A 16999-nucleotide genomic window follows, 5' to 3' on the forward strand; every position below is an offset into this window, starting at 1 on the left:
CTAAGTCTGGGAGGTTCCAGGAGGACTTAAGGTGGACTTGAGCCTGTTTCTCCTCGATGCCTCACGGTCCCTGGGGCTACAGCAGAACAGTTTCTCTAGATGGCTTGGCTGCTCCCAGCCCTAGCCAGGGCCCCTGCTTTAGAGAACAAGGTGAGGCCTCAGTGCAGGAGATCAGATGATGAGTGGCAGTCAGTTGCTCAGTGGGAACCTGCCTGCACGGTGTGGTTGAAACTGCTTGGCTGGGTCAGCAGGTCCTCTGGGATGTGGCCCCATCAAACTTCCAGCCTCATCCCTAACAGTTTTTAACAACCTACACAAAGCCACTTCTTATCTCCTGAAGGTCTTCTGTCCCCAGACTAGATCCTAGACATTCTTTAGGGCCTAGCCCAAGGGTCAGCCCTTCCAGACCCTGAGCCCCTCCACCACCAGGTGAGTTACAGTTGCTCTGCTGTTGAGCTCCCTCAACAACAGAGGGTGCAGCACACCCCATTACCGTGCTGAATGTGTCTTCAGGAGATCCACAGTGCCTCATTCATCTTTGTTACTCTAGACTTGTTACATGAGTCAAAATAGCCATCCTCCCAGGTGTGTTTGCCTCAAAGGAAACCTGAGCAAGAGCAGGGAGCTTGTGGAGCCAAGTCTTCTCCCACCTGCCCCCAGGTGCCACCTGCACCCAACTTCCTGAGAGCTGAAGAGGAAAGCTGGGGGCCTTGTGGTCACAGCTCTGGCCAGTGACAGGGTTGACTCATCACCCCACAGACACTGTCTTAGTTCGCTAAGGCTCCCATAATAAAATACCACACACAGGTGACCTAAACAGCAGAAATTTATTTCTCACAGTTCTGGAGGCTGGGAACTCCAGATCAAGGTACTGGCCAGTTAGGTTTCTAGTGAGGGCACTTTTCTTGGCTTGTAAGCAGCCACCTTCTTGCTGTGTCTTCAAGCAGCAGAGGGAGAGAACTAGTAGCACTCTGGTCTTTTCTTATAATGACACCAGTCCCATCATGAGGATCCCACCCTCGTGACCTCATCTAAACCTAAGTAGCTCTAAAGGCCCTACCTCCAAATATCATCACTTTGGGGGTTAGGGCTTCAACTTATGAATTTTGAGGGGACATAAACATTCAGCTTATAACACGTGCTTGCCAAGCTCCCATCTTTTGCTAATTCTGGGCTGGCTGCAGAGATAGGTGAAGCCCAGGACCTGCCTCTGAGGACCACACAGGCCACCTAGGAAGCCACACATAAAAGGGCTTTGAGAATGCCAGGACACTTCTTATTCCCTGCTCCCCTTCTAGGCCTCTAAGCTGGTTCGTCCCCTATTCATCCTCACCAGTGCATGCCCTTTCCTTCCTTTTCCTTGGAAGGCTCCTCTTCATTCATCTACCAGGCAGCTGCACAGAGGCCTAAGTGCACAGGAAAGGTGGAAGTGCTCTGGTATAAGGGGCATGGAATGTTTGAATGGCAAGGTGAGGGCTTTGAGACAGTACAGCTGTAGATCTGGAGGGGCTGACAGGCCAATGGTGCTGTATTCTCCTTATTGATCCTCTCTTCTCAGCATGTAAACCAGCTCTCTCTGGGCACACACCATATGTATGAAGGCCAACCAAGACATTCTGACACCTCAAAGCCCACAAGAAAGGAACTCTGAAAGGTTTTGATTTTGTTTTCACTGCTTCTATGGAAAAAACAGATTTTTTTTTCTTGCAAAATATCACATTTTCCCAATTGAAGGAAAATCCATTTTATTTTTGTATGTGTCTGACTCTTGAAGTTCTGTTGCTGACCCAAGCTTGGCAGCGTCTCAGAACTAATCCCTGATACTTTCTGTGCTGAACAGTAGCCAGTCCTTCTCTGAGCTGAACTGGGGCCATTTGTTTTCATCTCTAAATAAGTAGTGAGTGCTTTTAATAATGAAATGCAGAAAGGACCCAAGATGATGCATTAATCTTGGATTCTCCTTTTTTATCACTAAGAAAACTGCTGCAGATGGAAAAAGGCAAGAGATCGTTGTTCTGGATTCCAAGAGGAGTAACGCCATCAATATTGGTCTGACGGTGTTGCCCCCTCCAAGGACGATTAAGATCGCCATTTTGAATTTTGATGAGTATGCCTTAAACAAAGAAGGAATCGAGGTGAGGGAAGCTCTGTTAAGCATTATTTGTATTTTATCTTATACTGCATGTATAATATGCTGCATGTCCACATTTCAAAAGATCCATGGTGCCTTTCTGTCTCAACTAGACTCTGAATAAGGTTAATAATTCTTACTCGTGTTAAACTTTTTGAGGGGAGGGGGAGTCTCACTTTGCCTATGAAGTTCAGCAATCTTCACTCAGGTTCATTTACCAGTCTCCCTCTGACCACATTCTGCCTACCTCAAAATGGAAGAAGACTATGATAACCTCCTTGGGAAGCCACTAGGGTCTTGTTTCATGTCATTTTAAACCACGTATGTTTAAAAAACCATACCTTTCAAAGGTAGGGTTTTCAGTACATGTGCACATCCATGTAAGAACTTTCTCTCTTGGCATTTGTTGGGGTACAGAGAGACATATTTCATTTGATAAGCCAGAGAGCTCAAGCCAGCTGAAGCTTTAGCATTTGTTGATCTGAATGTCACAAAGTAGAGAGACACTGGGTGGCATGGCTGTGACCACACAGCTGGTAGCTGGAGACAGGGTTCACCTGCAGGGCCTGGGTTCATATTCTTCCACAGGCCACGTTCTCCCTCCACTGTGGGTTGGTGCCAGTTTAGCAGGTTAAATCTCTTATTATAATAATGAAAAGAGTGAGCAGAGCCGATGTGTCCCACCCACCAATTCCTACAGAAGGGTATTATAGCTTGGGGGCCCACTGGGTCAGAGTGGGGATCTGGGGGACACTGCTTTGTGGCATTGGGTGGCACCTAACCCATCCTCCTATTGGCAGGGGGCCCCAGACTCCTTTAAAGCCTCTCTGTGATTGGGGTTCATCTTCTTGTTTGAGACACTTGGGCATGGACAGAACCAATGATGCCTGACTCCAGAGAGGGAGAGCAAGCCTTCTATAGAAAAGTTGAGAGTGAGGAAGGGCCTGGGCCTCTGGCCAGAATCACCCATGGCCCTGGGAATGGGAGGGAGCAGTGGGCACACAGTACGTAGAGGGGTGTGCACCCAGCCCACTAGGCATGCCTTCATGCTTTGGAAGGAAGGGACCTTCATAGGAAAAGCCATTACTAGAGGCCTGAACTGCATTGAATAGTGGACCCCCAAATTCATGCCCACCCAGGATGTGACCTTATTTGGAAAAAGGGTCTTGTACATGTAATCAAATTAAGATGAGGTCATACTGGATTCAGGTGGGCTCTAAATCCAATGACTGGTATCCTTATAAGAAGGGGGAAGTTTGAACACAGAGAGGAGAGTGCTATTTGAAGACAGAGAACACACAGATATACAGAATGCCATGTGATGACGGAGGTGGAAATTAGAGTGATGTTTTTAAAAGCCAAAGAATACCAAGGATCGTGGACAACCACCAGCACTGAGAAGAAGCAAAGTTCATCCCCTGGGGCCTTCAGAGACAGTATGGTCCTGCTGACACCTTGATTTTGGACTTCCAGATTCTAGAACTGTGGGAGAATGCATTTCTGTTGTTTAAGCCACCCAGTTTGTGATGTTTTATTATGGCACCCCTAGAAAACCTATATAAGGCTCAAGTAGCTCTACTCTGAGAAACATACACCCCCTGTTCCAGGAACAGGTACAATAAGGGAAATGCACTTCTTTCCTGGCAGAAGAAGTTGTTCCCTGAGCTCTGGAGCCAAGCCAGGCAGCAAAGCCAGTCAGCATATCCAGGTGTGTTCTCTGTCTTCAAACAGCATTCTCCTCTGTGTTCAAACTTCCTTCTTCTTACAAGGATACCAGTCATTGGATTTAGGGCCCACTCGAATCCAGGAATCCAGCCTATCGAGAGAGTGAGGGCACACGGCAGACCAGAGCAGGGGACATGAAGGAGTGAGTGGGTGACAGCTGGGAGATACAGAGAGAGAGACTGAGGCAGTTGCCAGATCGCAGGAAGGGGCAGGCCAGGCCTCAGTGTGATGCATCCCACTCTGGGACCCTCCTAGAGGAACAAAGGATGAGCAGGGCAGTGGCCTGCTGTTGGGTGGACCTGGATGTACCAAGTGCAAAGCGTGTCCCCGCAGACCCTAACCCAGTGACGGATGAGAGACTTACACTGACATAGATATTTTGTCTGTCAGTGTGGCTAAGGGGCTTCTGCTCCTGAATCTGCAGCATCTGCCCCATAAGCCAGTGAAGTTCGCATTTATTTAGTACAGATTAAATGACAAAGGTCTTGAGTAAACACCACTAGAGGGAAATTAACATTGCCGACCTCCCAGTAGAGAGCAATCATGCACCCACAGATAATCAAGGGTTGGTCTTAGGACCACATGAGTAAACAAGCTGTTTAGATAAACTCCCCCACATTCCCTTGTTATTTGCTCTTTTGCTGTCAACTCAAGGTAGAGAGGATTAAGCTGCTTTCAGCCAAATCTTTTACTGGAGCTATGCAACCCCCCTGGCCTTCCAAGAAGGTTTGCTTCTCTTTTCTATAATATCCTCTTACAGTTTTTCCCACCACCCTGACTGAACTCCCACATCTCTCCTCTAGGGGAGACAAGGCAGTGGCTCTTGGGCCATCCTATTTACACAACAAGGTCCTTTAGAGAGCACAAAAGCTTCAGATTCATACGGAGAGAGGCTACAAAGATAGCCAGAGCCAGCCTGATTAAAAGAATAGATGGACAACTACCCCTTTAAAAATATTTCTCCTCCTTGTCATGAGAACTTGAAAGTCCCTCAGGAGAAATTTATTCCTTTGGTTTTGCCTTTGTTCTTTCCTGAAATGCAACTCTCCCCAGGTGGGGAAAGTTTCAGATACAATAAGTTACTTGGATTCTAGAATGAACCAAATTATTATTTTTTCTTGTCTGGCTGGTTTCCAGTTGAGCACCCTTTTGATCCAGGAAGGAATAATTACAGCTATGACGCTGACGGATATGGGAGTAGCAGCACAGCACCAAATCTGACTTTCATAGGATTTTTACTGTGGGCCAGACACCAGGTAGGCACCTGCCACAGATTCTCATCAAAGCTTATGAGGTACATATGCTCCCCAACGTGAAGAAGAATGGGAGTCCCAGCATTAGTGTGTGCCCAGGCTCCCAAGCCAGTGAGCCAGAGAGCCGGGGAGCGGGGACACAAGCTCTGAAGCTTGAATCCAGAATGCAGGCTGCGGTTTTGTGGGGTGGCTGGCCCTGGAGGGGCCCTCCAGGCCTGGGTTTGTGTGCCACAGAGAATAAGAGGGAATCTGAAAGGGGAGGGAGAGACATGTATGCAGCAGCGCAGCCCTCTTCACTGTGCTGCCTACATTTGCTACCCAGGAGTAGCTGACTTACAGAGCAATTTGAAGTGAGGAGACACAGCCACAGGAAACACTGGTAGCCCTTACTGAGATTTTATTGCATCGTGAGTCCTCAGTAAATTCATAGTCACAACGACACAGAGTTACATTTTTACTTTCTCTTCTAAAGCAGGTTTCTCAACTTCAATGCTACTGGCATTTTGGGTTAGACAGTGCTTTGTTGTAGGAGGCTGTCCTGTGCATTATAGGATGTTTAGCACATCCCTGGCCTCTACCCATTAGATGCCAGTAACACCTACCCTCCCCCCACAACCAAAACTGTCTCCATACATTGTCACATGCCCCCTAGGAGCAAAATCACCCTGGTTGAGAGCCCCTGATCTGAAGGCTGCCTGTGTGAATCCAGAGACTGTGTAGATCCCTCAGCACTTCCCAGTCACAGCTGTGAAGACTCCAGTTGAAACCCCTCTTGGAGAATGTGGAATCCAGGGCACTCTCAGGCATCACCTACTATCTTGGGCCATTGATCTCAGGGACCTGAGAGGCAGAGATGATCTAGATCCATGTGCCAAACCAATACCCAGAGCTTGTTCTCTAGGCTTGTTCAAGAGTTAAATCAGGACTGAGAAGAGATGCAATTGGGTACATACAGATCTTTGTTAATGAGATTTCCGGCTTGCACCCAGAGGGCCTTTAGCCAAACTGTCTGCTTCTCGGATGCAAGCCCTGTAGCCTGGCACCATGGCTTAATGGGGTCGTTTGAAAGCTCTGTGTACCTAAATGTAATTAGAATGTTTTCATCCTGTGGCTTTGCTTAGCAACCCAGTGGTATGTATCCAGGTTTGTCATGAAAACCTGAAAGAGTAGTTAACTTCATTAAGGAAGTCATTTTTCATAAGAGTATTAAACCAGAAAATCGTTTTGCAGCCATCTCTAAGTAGCATTAATGATATTTCCCCAAGTAAAATGGCATCAAATTATCATAAATGGAAGTATGATGATTTTTATTTTCTTTTCCTTTCTTCTCTTAATTTTATAGAGTCTGTGTCTACTCAGAGGGTAGCACAATTGAATGGTCCCAAACAGCTTGGCCCAACTTGGCTGCCAGTCCAATCAGCATCCTAGAAACAGAAGTTTTCTTTGGCCACAGATAAAAAATGACAGCATCTTTGAAAGCAGTTTACCCTGCACAGTGCCTGTCCACAGGTGCCCAGCTGCGTAGGTGCTGGATACACACAGAGGAACCTGACCACAGAGAGTCACAGTTGACTTAGCAGTGCCAGGGAACCAGAATATCTTGATGACTGAGTGGCTTAGCTGCACTGTTAATTTGCATTTATGGTTGAATTTATTCACTATTAATTTGAATCCCTATGAACTATGGAGCTAGTGCTAGAAACTAGAGGTAGCCCCTGGGTTCTTCTCTAGCTCCGCCTTGGTGGGTCCAGCTTAGCTTCAGGCAAATCATTTTGTCTGTGTTTGATACAATAATTTCTGCGCTAAAGTGCCTCAATGAATAATCATAAGAATGAAAGATACTATCAAGATGCTTTAAAAAGTTTTTTTTTTAAGTTGCTACAGGAAAGTAACTACCTGGATAGAACACTATTTTCTCATGCAAATATGCATATTGTATGCAAACCAGACATAGCCCTCAGGGCTTCAACTTTCAACTTTGGTCACCAAAATCCTTGTGGCAGGTGCTTATACAAAGCTGTAGCCAGTGTTCTGTTTAAAACTCACAGGGCAAAAGAATTACTCATTATAGTTTCATGTGCAGGTAGAAGAAATGGCCAAACCCAATAGTATTGGGGTCTATTTTTAAAAAGGGATTTCTGCATTTTTCTCCAAAATACATGACTTTCAGATACAAAAGCAAATATACTTAGAGCAATGCTAGAGAGATGCTGTCTAGGCAAACGCTAAAAACATGGAAGTTATCACATTGAAACAGGAAATTTTCTGTGACCCCTTCATGGGCCTTGTGATGGGGGTGCCTCACTTACTCAGCTTGCAGCTCTCAACCCCTCTAGGGAGTGGGAGCACATAGGTGAGTGAGTGCAGGAGCTGGGGCAAGTGCTTCTGGGCACCAGCAGGAGCAAAACTCTGTGTGGGCCCTGCAGCGGTGTCTGGCAGGGAGTACCCGCAACCCCTGAAACCCCAGAGGGCATGTGTACAGTGTGCACTTTTAGCTTTGCCATCATGGATGGCTTAAGTGTTAACTCAGTTGGCCCTCTGCCTTTTCGTGTGAGGTGGTTGCTCTCCACCAGTGAGGGCAGAGGGTCAGTGTGACAGCCTTTAGCACCCGCATCTATGGCACCAGAGCTCTTATTTAGCGTCCAGAAAAAATCAGGTCACATAAACGAATTGAAAGATGGTGAATATAGAGGGTTTTATTGCCAGTGAAAGTGGCTCTCAGCAAGAAGGAGAGCTGGAAAGGGGATGGAATGGGAAAGTGATCTTCCCCCAGAGTCTGGCCATCCCCAGCTGTACTCCTCTTTGAAGCAATGCTGTCAAGCCATCCCTCTGAAGTCAAGCTGCCTCTCTCTGACATCAAACGACAATCTCTGATGTCCTGCTGCTTCTCCTCTTCTCCCCTTCTCTGCTCTCTGCCAGTGGAGCCTGGGGTTTTTATGGGTACAGGATGGGGGTGGGGCGGACCAGGAGTGGTTTTGGAAAAGGCAACACTCGAGTGGGAAAATAGGGATGTAAAGTTCTCACTTTGGGCCACAGTTCCAGGCTTGAGGGTGGGGCCTTTGCCAGGCACCCCACCCTTTTCTGCCTAGAATTTCTCTGCTTCCTATCCCTATCAACATATTGGTCTTGTTTGATGTTTGCTTTCCTGTGAAATCAAATTATGATCATGCAATTATCAATAAATCTACTGACTTAGAAAAACAAGTTAAAAATACTACCTCATAATCATCACATTATCATCTGCTCACAAAAAACAAGGGCCATCAGCTCATAGGAGGGGCTCATAGGAGGTGGCTTTAACCTGCCCTTCCACTGTCTTACAGCTATTCTTATTGTCAGTGATGTGTAAAAAAATAAAATGGCAGGTGGCAACCTCATAAATCTTCAACATTGAACAAATAGTATAAATTAGAGAAATGAAAAACAAAAAGAAGAGTAACTGCTTTCTCAAAGGAACAAAGCAACAAAATTCATCACAGGAAGGTGTCTTCTGAACCTGTACAAAGTGTTGACAGTTTTTCATTTTGGAATTTTGGTCATGCCAAAAACAATGGCAGTGCTAAGGAAATTAAAATAGAAATTTTAGAGAAGCATTTATTTTGAAAACTAATTGAGTTTAAATCATGCATGTTTTTAAGGAGGCAACATCTGCTTGAAGTGTCTTGGCTATCTCTTAATGCCATCTGCATGAACAGGTGGGACACGTGCCAGGTTGTGGGCAAGCAAGGAACACTGCCACCCCCTATCTCTCCAGATGCTCAAATTCCACCTGAAGCCTCAGTGATTGGAGCCCTGGTGAAGGGAAAGTTGGGAAGGGAGGTGCCTCAGGCTCACCTTCGATAACTTTACACTGACTACAGCTTGAATGCACATCTGCAATGCAGTTTTGCATCACTGGCTTCTGATAAACTAAGGCCGCTCTGCCTGTTAACACCCTCTTCAAGCCCAGGACCTCATCTATCCCAGCCAGATACGTCCTGATGCACACTTGTGTAAATATCTGCATATGTAGAGACTGTGGTGTCAAGAGTCCTGTTTCTCATTTTGTTATTTATTTTTTTAGTTTTTGAACTAATATAGAGTGCAGTCGACTTTTTGGTATATGGTTCTCTGAGTTTTAAAGCATATAAATTCATGCAATGACCACTGCAGTCAGGATTTAAAACAGTCCCATCTTCCAACAAAACTCTTGTGTTGCCCTTTTGTAGTTGTACCCTCAACCCACCTCTGGCACCTGGTAACCACTTATGTATTCCCCATCACTGTGGTTTTGTCTTTTCAAGAATGTCCTGTAAATAGCATGTAACCTTTTGAGACTGGCTTCTTTCACTCATCATGATGCCTTTGAGATTCATTCAAGTCATTGTACATATCTATAGTTTGTTCCTTTTATTGCTGAGTGCTATTGCATTGCAGGGAATCTACTACAATTTATATATTCACTGCTCAAGAATATTTAGCTTGGTCCAGTTTTTGGCAGTTATGAATAAAGCTACTACAAATATTCATGTACAAGTGTTTGTGTCAAAGTAAGTTTCCATTTTTCTAGGATAAATATCCAAGAATGGAATTGCTGGATCATATGGTAATTCTATGTTTAATCTTTTGAGGAACTACAGCTTGTCCTCTATTCTCTAACAATGTCTATCACAAAGCAAAAGTTTTTAACTGGATAAAGTTTGGTTTATTATCTTATTCTTTTTTGGTATCATGTCTAAGAATTTTTTGCCTAACATGGGTTATAAAAGTTTTCTCCTATGTTTTCTTCTAAAAGTTTCATAGTATTCCATTTTACTTTTAGATCCGTGATCCATTTTGAGTTTGTTTACGTATAGTGTAAGGTTTAACTTGAGGTTGCTTTTTTTGCATATAGAGTCTAGTTGTTCTAACACCATTTGTTGAAAATAATATCCTCTCTCTATTGAATTGCCTTGCACCTTTTTCAAAATCAATGGGCCACATTTATGTGTCCTGTTCTGAACTATCTGCTCTGTGCCATCGATCTAGGTGTCTATCCTTGTACCAATGACACATTGTCTTAATTACTATAGCTTTTTATTTATTAAAGTCAGGTTATACGATTTCTCCAAGGTTACTCTTTTTCAAATTTAGTTGTTCTAGTTCTTCTGCTTTACCATGTAACTTTTAGAATCAGCTTGTCTCTATGAGGTAGGAGAGCAGCAGGACTTGTTTTCTGGTCCCAACCCTGATGACCAAAACAGGATCTGGTTCAGATGGGATAAAGCAAAAAAACTGACAAAAACCACAGATGGTGACAAAAGCAATCCTTAGCTGCCCTCATTGCTCATAGGTATAAGCTACTCCCACTATAAATGACAATTTATAAATGCCATGGCAACAACCCACAAGTTACCACCCCTTTCCAGGGCAAGACCAAAAACTTACTGCCCCTTTCCTAGAAAGTTCTAAACAACCCACCCCTCAATTTGTGTTGACCTGGCTTTTAATTTGCATATAATTGAAAATAGATTTACATGAGTATAAATACAGTTGCCAAGAACCCATACTTTGCTGACTCTGGGCACACTGCCTAGGAGTTAGCCCAGCTCCAGAAGGAGCAGTACTGTTCAATAAAAAATTTCAGTCTATCACCACCAGCTTGCCCTTGAATTCTTTCCTGGTTAAAGCCAAAAACCATCCCAGGCTAAGTCCCAGTTTTGGGGCTCACCTGTCCTGCATCATATATCTACAAAAAATTATACTGGTATTTTGATTGGAATTGAATTAAATCTATAGATCAATTTTGGAAGAATTAACATCTTGTCTGCGTTGAGTCTTTCAATCCATGAATATAGTATGTCTCTCCATGTGTTTATTATTTGTTTCTGTCTTCGATTGCTTTCATCAGCATTTTCTAGTTTCCAGCATAAAGACACTTAACAGGATTTGTTAGAGTTATACCTATGTGTTTCACTGTAAATAGCATTTTAAAAAATTTTAGTTTATTATAAATGTATAGATAACAAACTAATAAGATGGATTTTTGTGTATTGACCCTATATCATACAACATTGTTAAACTCACTTTTTTGTTTTAGAAATTTTTTGTAGATTCCTTATAGTTTTTTATGCAGACAATTATGACATCTGTGTGTATGAGCAGGTTTTTCCTTTCCAGTCTGTATGCCTTTTATTTCTTTTATGTGCCTGGCTAAGATTTCCATATGGTGTTCAATAGGAATAGTAAGAGTAGACATGAGAATTTTTACTTTAAAAAATGTAATCACAAAGGAATTTGAGTGTATGAGAATCATAAGTATTCTGGTGCCTTTTTGCCTTCTCTTCCTTCCACAATTGATTTTTACCAGAAACAAATAGAAGTAAAAAGATATACTTTTTTATTAGCTTGTATTTATGGATACCGTCATGATTTTTTCTGCAATCAGACTTAAGTTTAGTATTACTTAAGGTACTATCATTTCTATGTAAGTTTTGAAATACAGTTAAAATGATTATATGTCACATGAACAAAAGTCAATCTGAGTTCTTTGAAAATGATTCATTTTTATAAGCTTTTAAATTAATGCAGGAGAAGTGCTACAAAGCATATCTTTTTTACATGTCTTACTCTACTTCCTAGGGAATAGGGAGTTGTTCTCTAATCTTGTGTTTTGTTTTTCATCTTTCTCTCACCTCTCATCTCCCTTTCTTGCCTAGAATGTCCTTTGTGTGTGAGACCCTGAAAATTTGGGTCAAGTTGCTTCAAATATATTTGGTTTATGACAATATAACACCTGTACATACCTCTACTACCTGGTTGGAAAATTATAATATGAATTTTATAACATTGAAGGGGCAGGGGAGGGTCCATCACTAAGAGAAAATATACTATATCATCTCCTATTTCCAGAAAATTCTAACGATGATTCCCACCGATGAGGAGAAGCAGAAAATCCAGGAAGCTCAGCTGGCCAACCCTGAAATCCCCTTGGGCAGTGCAGAGCAGTTCCTCCTCACCCTGTCCTCCATCAGTGAGCTCTCTGCACGACTTCACCTCTGGGCATTCAAAATGGATTATGAAACTACAGAAAAGGTAAGCTCTCTGTAAGAGAGGCCACTGATCCCACATCCACAGTGTTGAGAAAGGCAGTTTTTCATTGATCAATATTAAGGCAGTGAAATATCATTCTTGGCATAGGGTACGGAGGGTGAGTTGACAATGAGGAGGTCGTGTGTACACCAAGTGATCAGCAGCTGGCCAATGAAGGCTGATTCTAAAGTGTCTGCCTGGTGCCAGCCTCAGACACTAGATTGTGGGCACCAGGTCACTGATTACAAAACAAAACAATTACATTTTTTTTTCAGATCCTATATTCTCATTGTAGAAAATATGGAAAATACAGAAAAGCACAATATAGAAAATTTCCTATAATCCTTCCACGTGATGATAATCACCTAAACTGCCAGTGATTGTGGCAATTAGCAGGTCTTTTTATGTTGCCTATTGCAAGAGTTTGGGAGGGGAACAGAAGGAAATGGGCCTTAATGGAGAAAGCTTGAGGAGGCTCCTCCTGAGTAGAAAGCAGAGGACATGGGCATCCTCTCTGGAATAGGGCAGTGGGAGTTTTTCGCAGGCTGAACAGAAGGAGCCAGTGGAGAAGAAAAGGAGGAGATGGAAAGTGAACTGTGTGGGATCTTAGTTGAGAGGAAGTCTGCAGAAGAGAGATTCTATAGCCCAGGTGAGCCAGGTGCAGTGGCTCACACCTGTAATCCCAGCACTTTGGGAGGCTGAGGCAGGAGGATGGCTTGAAGCCTGGAGTTCAAGACCAACCTGGGCATCATAGTGAGACCCTGTCTCTACAGAAATTTTAAAAACTTAGCCAGGTGTTGTGGCATGTACTTGTAGTCCCAGCTACTCAGGAGGATCACTTGGGGCCAGGAGTTCAAGGCTGCAATAGGCTATAATCACCTTACTGTACTCTAGCCTGGGTAACAGAGTGAGACCTCCATCTCTAAAAAAATAAAGCCAAGTGGGGAGGCTGTGTGGTCTCCATCTTCTGGCAAACGAAGGAGCAAGGTCCTGTACTGAGGGCCAGATGGTGGTGGGTTTGGGGGACTTTAGAAGGGAACTACAGTATTTGAATTCATCAGGAAGTCAAGCAGAGAGGAAGACACCTAGGGATTGCTGAGGTGACTGCTATGACTGGGTCACAAGACCAGACAGCATGCTCAGGTGACTTTTTTTAGCCAAGGGAGGTAACATCAGGGAGAAAACAGATCACTGGGTCAGCCTGGCAAGACCTGGGCTGGAGAAACTGAAGCTGGATTTCCTGGCTTTGGGATATAGGCTGGGGGAGAGCCTCAGTCAAGACAAAGGAGTGGGGGCCACAGAATAACAGCAGTGAGGGTGGGGGAGATGGAGGCCATGAGGCTACAGAGCAGGCTGGAGGTCTGAGGGAGGGTGATCATGAAAGCAGTGGGGTACAGGGCAGTAGCCTTCTAGTGAGCAGCCCAGGCTGCCAGGTGGCTAGCCGTGGAGTGCCTTGAGGGGAGGAGGAGGCCTGGGGCAGTTCAGGGACATGGAGCGCACAACTTTCATTGCCAATCTGCCTGGAAGGAGAAAAAGCAAAGAAGAAGACTGTGGTCTAGAAGCCGAAGGAAGATGGGAAGGAAGAGTGTCCGAGGAGTCAGCCACAGCCAGAAAGGAGAGTAAGAGGAGGGCATTCCCTGAGGCAGAAATGGGGAGTCTAGAGCCCTTGTCACCCCAGCACAAGGTCCTTTTGGTCTCCACTGCAGGGTCTGGGGAGTAGAGGCTCTCCCTGCCACACGTTTCCATACCTAGGAGCAATGCCCATCGTGGGGGATTGCCTTGTGCTGGGGAGAACACCGTGTGTTATTCCCTTATACAAAAAGTCAAAAGAACAAAGTAAACCCAAATTGTACACTCTTTATTGTCTAATTTTTTTTAACTGAAAGGAAGTAGCAGAACCACTCCTGGACCTGAAGGAAGGAATAGACCAGTTGGAGAACAATAAAACCTTGGGCTTTATCCTGTCTACTCTCTTAGCCATTGGGAACTTTCTAAATGGAACTAATGTAAGTCATCCCCATCCCTCATCCTGTAGCCCCCCTTGTCACAAAATCCCTGCCCAGCAATTGCTGATGAAGGTTGTACCTCAGGTTCCCCAAAGCACAGTGGAACAAATGACTTTTGTGTCTTCTTGCTGAAAATCTAGAAGGAATTTTGTTCTTAAGATATCAGGGCCTAGGCCGGGCGCGGTGGCTCACACCTGTAATCCCAGGACTTTGTGAGGCTGACGCGGGTGGATCACGAGGTCAGGAGATCGAGACCATCCTGGCTAACACGGTGAAACCCTGTCTCTACTAAAAATACAAAAAATTAGCCAGGCATGGCAGCACGCACCTGTAGTTCCAGCTACTCAGAATGCTGAGGCAGGAGAATCGCTTGAACTCGGGAAGCAGAGGTTGCAGTGAGCTGAGATCTCACCACTGCACTCCAGCCTGGGTGACAGAGCAAGACTCTGTCTCAAAAAAAAAAAAAAAAAAGATATCAGGGCCTATTTATTTCAACCTGTGTCTTGCTATAAATAAGAAAACAGAAAAACACACACATGATTCTTTATGAAGTGTAACTACTCTCAAACTTGACATTGGAAAACTTCCTTCTGCCCCATTTTTTTTCTGAGCTTATCACTCAAATACTCATAAGCATTTTGATGCTTAAAGAAAAACAACTGTTTAAAAATCTTTTTTTTAAGTTCTGGGGTACATTTGCAGGATGTACAGGTTTGTTACATTGGTAAACATGTGCCCTGGTAGTTTGCTGCCCCTATCAACCCATCACCTAGGTATTAAGCCCAGCATGCATTAGCTATTAAGAAACGCAACTATTTAAAATTGGCTCAGCTTTGTCCAGGAAGTAGACAACAACAGGCAAAGGGAGGAAGAAGTAGGTAGGCAGATGTCAGAGCCCAGCCCCACAGCACCCTGATTTAGGGGTGAGCCCTGGGACATGGCTCATGGCTGTGGTGGGAAAGGGCTAGAGGCTCCCTCATTCTCAGTGTGGCTGGCCCATGTGTGATCAGCCATGGATCATGGAGCATGTGGCCCCAGGAGCTTCAGCCACAGAGAAACTGAATGTTGGGTGACTGCAGCCAAGAATTGATCCTAACCATCATGTGCTATTCTCTAAGAGCCTGCTTGAAACATGTCTTTTATTGATGTTTGCAAAACAGGCCAAAGCGTTTGAGTTAAGCTACCTCGAGAAGGTTCCAGAAGTCAAAGACACAGTGCACAAGCAGTCGCTTCTCCACCATGTGTGCACCATGGTGGTAGAAAACTTCCCAGACAGCTCCGATCTGTACTCGGAGATCGGGGCCATCACCAGGTCAGCCAAGGTATGTCTGCGGACGCTGAGGAGTGGGCCTGGTCTCGCTGCAGCCACGGGATCTTTATCGGTCATCCTCGAGGAACACATGCCCTATTAAGTAAAATGCCCAAGTGCTGCCTGCATTCTCTGCTCTGGAGTTTATGAATATGATTTGTTTTGTGGCATTTCTAATGAACTTTTAAGATCTTTTTCCTATCTCTGTTTCTCAGTCGGATTCTTTCCTACTGAGGTATGCAAGGCAAGCCTGCCATCCTATTCCTAAACCCTGCGTCCACTGTTAGGCAGTGTTACTCACCAGGGTGGATTCTCCAGAATGCTGAAACAGCACAGCTTGTCTTAGGTGGCAACCATGTCAAAAAGATGCAATTTGGCTCTTCCTGAGATGTCCATAGGACCTTGCAGTGAGGTGTGGAGCCAGAAAACAGGGCCCTCCCGGCTCTTGCTCCCCACAGATCGGCATTCCCTATGATCTTGCCCAGAGGGAACATTTTTATAGAGCTGTAAACAGTATATGGCCTTGGCCCTCAGCTGCAAGCTCTTAAAGCGAGTGCAGAGTTAATATCTTCATGAACTTATGCTTCATTAGAAAAGAGACAGTCACAGTATGTGGACACCTGGCTGCCTCTAGTGCAGGGGGTCACTGAGGCTGACCAACTCCTAGAGGGATCCCAAACACACCAGAACTGGGAGATGTGAAGGTCTTAGGAGCACAGGAAACTCGCTAGGGGAGAGGGCAGGGGTGGAAAATACCCTTAAATAGGGCACAGCAACCAGGCCAGTGTGAAGGAACCTTCTAGAAACACTCCTGGCTGGAGCATGAGAGCCGGAAGTACTTGGGTGTGTTGGAATCCAGCATGAGAGGAAGAGAGAGAGTGGTGGACAAAGGTGGGGAAGGATGTGGGTTGGCTGCTGAGCCTACTTCAAAGGGCCCTCCCTCTCTGTCTGCCTTCTGCCACAGCCCTGGCTTGTGGGGACCTGGTGGCCGAGAGCCTCCTCCACCTACCTCCAGAGCCACAGGCTGGCCTCTGCCAGGTGCACCGAGCAGGGGACCCTGAACTGGCCTATCAGAATTTTTTTCTAAGCCTCATTGTATCATGAGAAAGCGAAGCCTTTCCTATCTGGACTCAGGATTCCTTTGGTTTCAGACAAATCATTTTCCTCAAAGTGCCATGAAACCCTGCATACCTGAATCCCAGGGCTTTGCCTAAACTCGCCTTCTCTTTTTGATGCAATAGCATCAGGAAGCCCAGTACATTCGGTGTCTTGCATGCCTCCCTGCCTCACACCAGACACGACACTGCGTGTCTTTATCCTGTTGGTGCCACAGATCCTCACAGAATCCACCTTTGCGAACTCTTTCCCCTTCATTGTCCTTCTAAGGGTGGGCCTGGAGGTCTGAAGTCACTCCAGCAAGTCCCCTGTGGGCTTCAGCAGGCCCTGCTCGTTGCCTCTGTCAGTGGCCCCTAAGTAGCAACGGCTTACCTCCGCGCCCCTGCTCACCTCCACGCACCTCCTGCTC

At 45.1% G+C, this 16999-nt stretch overlaps 1 protein-coding gene across 13 annotated transcripts in view; it reads left to right on the top strand.

The window, feature by feature from the left end:
• FHOD3 (formin homology 2 domain containing 3) overlaps positions 1-16999 on the top strand; it is a 483155-nt gene that overhangs the window by 432009 nt on the left and 34147 nt on the right. For all 13 annotated transcript variants that reach the window (XM_016933551.3, XM_016933549.3, XM_016933541.3 and 10 more), the window contains 4 exons: positions 1977-2135; positions 11980-12162; positions 14046-14165; positions 15326-15487. In XM_016933551.3, the coding sequence (XP_016789040.1) occupies positions 1977-2135; positions 11980-12162; positions 14046-14165; positions 15326-15487 (624 nt within the window). The remainder of the gene's footprint in view (positions 1-1976; positions 2136-11979; positions 12163-14045; positions 14166-15325; positions 15488-16999) is intronic.

Source organism: Pan troglodytes, chromosome 17 (genome assembly GCF_028858775.2).
Source record: "Pan troglodytes isolate AG18354 chromosome 17, NHGRI_mPanTro3-v2.0_pri, whole genome shotgun sequence".
Classification (NCBI taxonomy): Eukaryota; Metazoa; Chordata; class Mammalia; order Primates; family Hominidae; genus Pan; species Pan troglodytes.